This window comes from Prionailurus bengalensis, chromosome B4, assembly GCF_016509475.1.
Source record: "Prionailurus bengalensis isolate Pbe53 chromosome B4, Fcat_Pben_1.1_paternal_pri, whole genome shotgun sequence".
NCBI classification, from domain to species: Eukaryota; Metazoa; Chordata; class Mammalia; order Carnivora; family Felidae; genus Prionailurus; species Prionailurus bengalensis.
The window spans coordinates 75,174,826-75,182,670 of NC_057358.1; the positions used below are offsets into that span (position 1 = coordinate 75,174,826).

At 39.1% G+C, this 7,845-nt stretch overlaps 1 protein-coding gene across 1 annotated transcript; it reads right to left on the minus strand.

Annotated features, from left to right (window-relative positions):
• Positions 1-350: 350 nt before the first annotated feature.
• LOC122472314 (olfactory receptor 8S1-like) lies at positions 351-1,299 on the minus strand. The gene has a single exon (XM_043561734.1). It carries the CDS (start codon positions 1,297-1,299, stop codon positions 382-384), a length of 918 nt encoding a protein of 305 aa, XP_043417669.1. The 3' UTR covers positions 351-381.
• Between the last annotated feature and the right edge of the window lie 6,546 nt (positions 1,300-7,845).

Sequence of the window (7,845 nt, forward strand, 5' to 3'; positions counted from 1 at the left end):
AGAGAATTTGGGGACACCATAATTAACAGTCTCTCTAGAACTATACTGAACAACATGGAGTTTAGTTACTGGTAGGATAGTAAAGATAGTGTAAGCAGGCAATAACAAAGTCTACTTTACTGTCTGTAATAAATTAAATATTTTGTAAGAAAAATTGTAAGACAAGAGGTTTACCCATCTATTTTCCTCTGAATAGGACAGAACGACCATCATTCCAAGAAAATAACTCCACCTTTTCTTAAACATTTTAAAGAAACAATGTAAGGCATCTTGCAGATCATGATTACCAGAAAATTCTCCTTAATATTCAGGCACTACTTATTGTGGTTCTATTCATTTCTCCCCTCATCATTCTGATTTTGTAGCCTATCAATTAGAACGCTAGACACGTTTTCTCAAAATTCTTCTCACGGCTGCCTTCACCTCTTTGTTCTTCAGGCTGTAGATGACAGGATTCAGCATAGGAGTGACCACACTATAGTGCAAGGAGAAGATTAACTCTTGAGTGGATCCTAAATTTGGCATGAGATAGCGGAGTAATCCTGAGCCATAAAAGAAGATCACTGCAGTGAGGTGGGAGGAGCAGGTGGAGAAGGCCTTGTTTCTGCCTGTGGTAGCATTCATACTCAGGATGGTGAACAAAATGCAAACATAGGAGAAAAATATCAGGAGGAAATTTCCAAAGAAATGCAGGAGGCTGGAGCACAGCAGGACAGTAAAACTTGCAGACACGTCGCAGCAAGACAAAGAGTAGAGAGAAGGCAGTTCACAGCTGAAGTGATGTATATTTTGAGCCCCACAGAAATCTAAATTGAGAGCTACAAGGATATTGATAAGAGCATCCAAAAAAGCCACACTCCATGAGCCCCACACCAGCCCCATACACAATTGTCTGTTCATCATCTGGCCATAGAGCAAAGGGGAGCTGATGGCAACATAGCGGTCATAGGCCATGACAGTGAGTAGGCAGGATTCAGTGCCCCCAGTGGCAAACACAAAGAAGGCCTGAGCCAGGCAGCCCTCTACTGAGATGGTTTTCTTTTCAGACAGGAGGTTCTCCAACAGCTTGGGCACAGTGACAGAGGAGTGGCAGAGATCCAGGAAGGACAACTGTCCCAGGAAGAAGTACATGGGGGTGTGGAGGTAAGAATCAGCCCTAATCACCAACAGCAGCATCAGGTTCCCCATCAGGGTCAGGAGGTAAATAACAAGGAACAGTACAAAGAGGAGAACCTCGATCTGGGGGTCAGCAGACAGCCCGAAGAGGATGAACTCAGAAACAACACTGTGGTTTCTCATTGCCTTCAATATTTCCTTTAGAATGTAAGAAATAAATCAGATAAAGCCTCTTCTAACAAATATTCAAGTGCTTTAATGCTCTTCTCCGCTCAGAAAGTTTCATACCTACTCAAAAATTTATGCTCTGAAATGATAAACTTCCTTAAGTGTCTAGATTTCCTAAAATCTTAAATAATCTTTTTACAGGATTCCAACCCAAGATCAACTCCCTGTCCACTTTTATTGTTCTTCCTTTTAATGTCTTAGAATTTATTTTTTGTTGTTGTTTTATTATTAAAGCTACTGGACGATGTTTTGTAAACTCTTGATAATAATCCAGTAGAGAGGGAGAAATTGCAGGAGGAATAAGAGAAATTGCAGAAATAGTGTCTGAGAGCAGCTGGGTTGCAGAGCAGAAGCAGAGCATGGCCTTAGGTGGGAGTGGGTTTACTTCATCCATCAAACATGCATAGATTTGTTGTTGGGAAGGAAGTAGTTCCCATCTAATGGCTTGTTTTTTCAATAAATATTTAAATGGGGTCATTAATGGAAACTGAAGATGAGTAGTGACTAGAGATTTGCAGAGTGAGGAAAAAGTGAATGAATTAGAAAGAAGGCAGCATAGAGGTATCCTAGATGCAATACAACTGATTAAGGGAAACTGTTGATGAATATGGGAACATACTCTGGTAATAATCTCTATCCCCAGTTTGTGTCATCTATTCAACTTCAGCTCTAGTCTGTTGCCCTTATGCCATTTGAAAATATAGACTACCTACTCACTTTCCAAAGCTGAGCTTTCTCTATTTGCTACTCGGGACTGACAACCCAGATTATAACTACAGACTCAGAATGACTCTCCAACACCACTGACTATATCATCTTGACCCCTCATGTCCTGCTCTGTCTCTTGCACTCATACTCCAAGACTGGCACATTGAATTTCTCAAAGAACGTATTATTTCTTTCCCATTATTTATCCAAACGACACCGAGAATTAAAGCTATTCTTAGGAATCAAGTCCACATCGCCTGTACTTCTCACCTAGGTGACCAATAAGTAGCACAGAATTAAATGAAAACCTTTTCAAATCCAGTGATCCAGAAGACAAGTTTGAATGTCAGTGTGAGAATTCAGTGTTAAGGTGGAGCTTGAAAATTCCTGTTGGATACAGACCTCTCCCTTGATTTCTAAAAGAGGGAATAGTAGGCTAAGTTGTATTATTTCTAAAAACCTAAATACTTCCAGTCACATAACGATTGCATTTTCCATATAATTTTTTTCTTTTGCTCATCACTATAGTTCTAGCTACAGCAACTTGGATTCATCCTGAGAGCAGAATATCATTGGCAGAAGATGCCGGAAAAGCAAGGAACCAAACCATGAAATGCAGATAGAGAACCACCCATTATAATTTTGGAGGGCACCAAAAATAAAGGCTCCTCATCTCTAAATGGTGCCCCACCTACTAGCACTAGAAACTCCTTAAACTTTGGGGAAATTTTCTCTCTTAGAAATAAAGGCAAAAGGACATTTTCATGAAAGATAAACCTGGAAAGTATGCCCTATCAGCAGCCATACTTCCTCAAAAGTATATAGGTGTATTGTAGTAGAGTTATTTGAGGGATCACATAAATAAATAAAATCACTTCTATTTTTACCTGGTGCTGAAATTTCATTACTCTCAATGTTTCATTTATTCAGACTGTGAGTCCAAATTTAGAACAGAAACAGCTCTGAGAACATTACCGCTATAAGTTTTCAGTTATTATCACAATTAGGTGGAGTTAGCTGACTAGATAATTTCCAAAGAATAGCTGCCTAAGAGGAGCTTCTTTTAAGATGAGACATACAAAAGTACCTAGCATTATAACTGCTCCAAAGGATAAAAATGAATATGTGAATGAGTGAATAAGTGAATGAAGGAAACTTAGGGGAAGAATAGTCTACAGTTTTACTACTCACAGGGAACAGATCTGATTAGGAACCAGTAAGGGATTTGGACAGTGGAGGCTTGCATGAAACCAGATGTATGAAGGGCACCGAAAAATTTTGCCAACTGGAAATGTTTGCCCCATGATAGTGTCTCATGCCCTGGTCTGAACCTCCACATACCTCGGAGCATATAATTACAGAGAATACCTATAACTAAAGATGTAATTAGTTTCTGGACCCATACATTTGGAGTGCTTGGAGAGAGTTATTTTTGAGTCACAAAGTACCCAAAGTCTATCATTGATGTCCTATCCCTTCTCACCTCTTACAGACAGCTCTCAGCCTTCCTGAACTTCCAGGTTTCTGGTATAATGTGGCCTTTGAGCACCCCCAAAACAAGGAATAAAGCTAGATATAAAAAAGATCTTGTCCCAGTTGTCCCATATGTAAAACGAAAGCTAAAAATTATTACCTTGAAGAGTTGTGAGGACTTAAGAATCCTGAAATGTTGAAGACTCATTAGATTCTCTTTTCTTCACATCCAATGCTAGGGTTTAATTTTCCCAAAAGGAGGAAGAGAGGGTGATTTTAAGGAGCAGACCAAACATTTCAGGTCTCAGAAATGAATGCCATGTCAGAGAGAGACGGGGAAGCAATGATATCCAGCCCAGGGAAACAGAGAGGAGATGAGAGCTATAAGAAAGGAAGTGCCTGATGAGGGGGTAACAAGAAGCAGCAGTAATTGAAGCAGAAAGGATCCTACACAGGGAGCACAGAAGCAGATAAATTCATCAGAGAACAGATGAAAAATATTACCACGTGTCTGGGTTTTTCTGGTGCAAAATATGTCCCATTTTTCTGAGTTGGTGGGCATGCCACTGAGCTCAGGAGAAATTCACAAGAGAGAAAATGTGCCACAACTGTCCAGTCATGTGAATTGGCATTGCTTTTTCTATTTAAAAACTTTCTGTGCATAAAGAGAAACATGTAAGCTCAGTCCTCAAAAGCCTCTGCAAATAAAGGCTTCAGAAAACTCTTCTAAATTTTGACAGCATCTTTACACTTATCCCTTAGTGATTCCATAAAATAACAAAGGAAAACTTGAAAACTTAAAATTCCTAACAAGTAATAAGGCAATTTCTTTCATATTTCCCCCAACATAATTACACAATAATTTCTGCACATATCTCTCTGTATGAGTGTTAATATAGTGCTCAGAGCACCATCCTGACAGAAGAGGCTCAGGTCTAGCCATTCAGAAGGGATTGTGGGTTAAGGTGGCCAATGAGATGGCAAAGTATGACCTGACAGCCCAGGGGACATTGTGGGTCCATCCTGATTGCTGGAAAGCTCAGCTTGAAGCTTGCTTTAGACTCATTAGCTAAACATGGTTACTGAATGATCCCTCTGGGAATTCCTACTAAAGTGATTCACAGCTTCCCTTTAGGTCATTTTTCTAATGTTGTCATGTATTTGATTATTACATTTATTCAGATGTAATTATTATATATGACATCATCATTGTTACTACCACCACCACCACCACCACCACCACCACCACTACAACAACAACTACTACTACTACTACTACTACTACTACTACTACTACTACTATATGGTCAATGATAATTTAAATTTACCAACATATTTGACTTTTATTTGCTCAATTGTTTCTATGGCACAAAAACAGACACATAGACCAATGGCATAGAATAGAAACCCCAGAACTAGACCCACAAACGCATGGCCAACTAATCTTTGACAAAGCAGGAAAGAAGATCCGACGGAAAAAAGACAGCCTCTTTAACAAATGGTGCTGGGAGAACTGGACAGCAACATGCAGAAGATTGAAACTAGACCACTTTCTCACACCATTCACAAAAATAAACTCAAAATGGATAAAGGACCTGAATGTGAGACAGGAAACCATCAAAACACTAGAGGAGAAAGCAGGAAAAGACCTCTCTGACATCAGCCGTAGCAATTTCTTACTTGACACATCCCCAAAGGCAAGGGAATTACAAGCAAAAATGAACCTTATGAAGATAAAAAGCTTCTGCACAGCAAAGGAAACAACCAACAAAACTAAAAGGCAACCAACGGAATGGGAAAAGATATTTGCAAATGACATATTAGACAAAGGGCTAGTATCCAAAATCTATAAAGAGCTCACCAAACTCCACACCCGAAAAACAAATAATCCAGTGAAGAAATGGGCAGAAAACATGAATAGACACTTCTCTAAAGAAGACATCCAGATGGCCAACAGGCACATGGAAAGATGCTCAACGTAGCTCCTCATCAGGGAAATACAAATCAAAACCACACTCAGACATCACCTCATGCCAGTCAGAGTGGCCAAAATGAACAAATCAGGAGACTATAGATGCTGGAGAGGGTGTGGAGAAACAGGAACCCTCTTGCACTGTTGGTGGGAATGCAAATTGGTGCAGCCACTCTGGAAAACAGTGTGGAGGTTCCTCAGAAAATTAAAAATAGACCTACCCTATGACCCAGCAATAACACTGCTAGGAATTTATCCAAGGGATACAGGAGTACTGATGCATAGGGACACTTGTACCCCAATGTTTATAGCAGCACTCTCAACAATAGCCAAATTATGGAAAGAGCCTAAATGTCCATCAACTGATGAATGGATAAAGAAATTGTGGTTTATATACACAATGGAATACTATGTGGCAATGAGAAAAAATGAAATATGGCCTTTTGTAGCAATGTGGATGGAACTGGAGAGTGTGATGCTAAGTGAAATAAGCCATACAGATACCATATGGTTTCACTCTTATGTGGATCCTGAGAAACTTAACAGGAACCCATGGGGGAGGGGGAAAAAGAAAAAAAAAGAGGTTAGAGTGGGAGAGAGCCAAAGCATAAGAGACTCCTAAAAACTGAGAACAAACTGAGGGCTGATGGGGGGTGGGAGGGAGGGGAGGGTGGGTGATGCGTATTGAGGAGGGCACCTTTTGGGATGAGCACTGGGTGTTGTATGGAAACCAATTTGTCAATAAATTTCATATATAAAAAAAAAAAGAAAAGAAAAGTGACTTCAGGAAAAAAAAATAAAAAATAAAAAATAAATAAAAAAAAGAAATTGTGGTTTATATACACAATGGAGTACTACGTGGCTATGAGAAAGAATGAAATATGGCCCTTTGTAGCAACATGGATGGAACTGGAGAGTGTGATGCTAAGTGAAATAAGCCATACAGAGAAAGACAGATACCATATGTTTTCACTCTTATGTGGATCCTGAGAAACTTAACAGAAACCCATGGGGGAGGGGAAGGAAAAAAAAAAAAAAGAGGTTAGAGTGGGAGAGAGCCAAAGCATAAGAGACTCTTAAAAACTGAGAACAAACTGAGGGTTGATGGGGGGTGGGAGGGAGGGGAGGGTGGGTGATGGGTACTGAGGAGGGCACCTTTTGGGATGAGCACTGGGTGTTGTATGGAAACCAATTTGACAATAAACTTCATATATTGAAAAAAAAATTTTTTTTTCTACTAAAATTGGAAAGTTTGATAGCTGAAACTGCAATGGATGAATTCAACACAAATCAGACAAAGCTGAAGAGGTATTAGTGAATCAGAAGATAGGTCAGAGGAAAATAAGAACTCACACCTGTGAGCATTTTCTTTCTCCTAGAACTTCTTTTAAGTTTCATTTAGTGCAATTCTGCTTCATGATGTATTTATCTCATCTTCACTCTTAAATGATGTTTGACCAGACAGAATCCTAATGGGGAAGCTTTTGTTTGTTTGTTTGTTTATCCAGTACTTTGAAGATGTCTTCTGTCATCTGTCTTTTGTCTTCTTGTTAGTCTAATTCCTCTCTTGTGAAGGCAGTTGTTAATCTAATTGTACTTCTCTGGAGTTCATTTGTCTTTTCTCTCTCTCTCTCTCTCTCTCTCTCTCTCTCTCTTGCAGGTTTTAATATTTTCTCTTTTGATTTTTAGTAACTTTATTATGATATGACAAAGTGTGACTTTCTTTTTTTAATTTATTTATTTAAATTCAAGTTAGTTAACATACGGTGTAGTATAGGTTTCAGGATTAGAACCCAGTGATTCATCACTTACATATAACACCCAATGCTCATCCTAACAAGTGCCCTCCTTAATGCCCATCACCCATTTAGTCCACTCCCCTCTGGCAACCCTCAGTTTGTTCTCTGTATTTAAGAGTGTCTTATGGTTTGCCTCCCTCTGTTTTTATCTTTATTTTCCTTCCATTCACCTATGTTCATCTGGTTTGTTTCTTAAATTCCACGAGTGAAATCATGTATTTCTCTTTAACTGACTTACTTCACTTAGCATAATACCCTCTAGTTCAATCACATTGTTGCAAATGGCAAGATTTCATTCTTTTTGATTGCCAGGCAATATTCCAGTGTGTGTGTGTGTGTGTGTGTGTGTGTGTGTGTGTGTGTGTGTGTACACTACATCTTCTTTATCCATTCATCAGTCGAAGGACATTTGGGCTTTCTCCATGATTTGGCTATTATTGATAGTACATAAACATGTATAGATAGATACATATAGATACATAGGTAGATACATATACGTATTGATAGATAAACATAGGGGTGCATGTGACCCTTCCAATCAGCATTTTT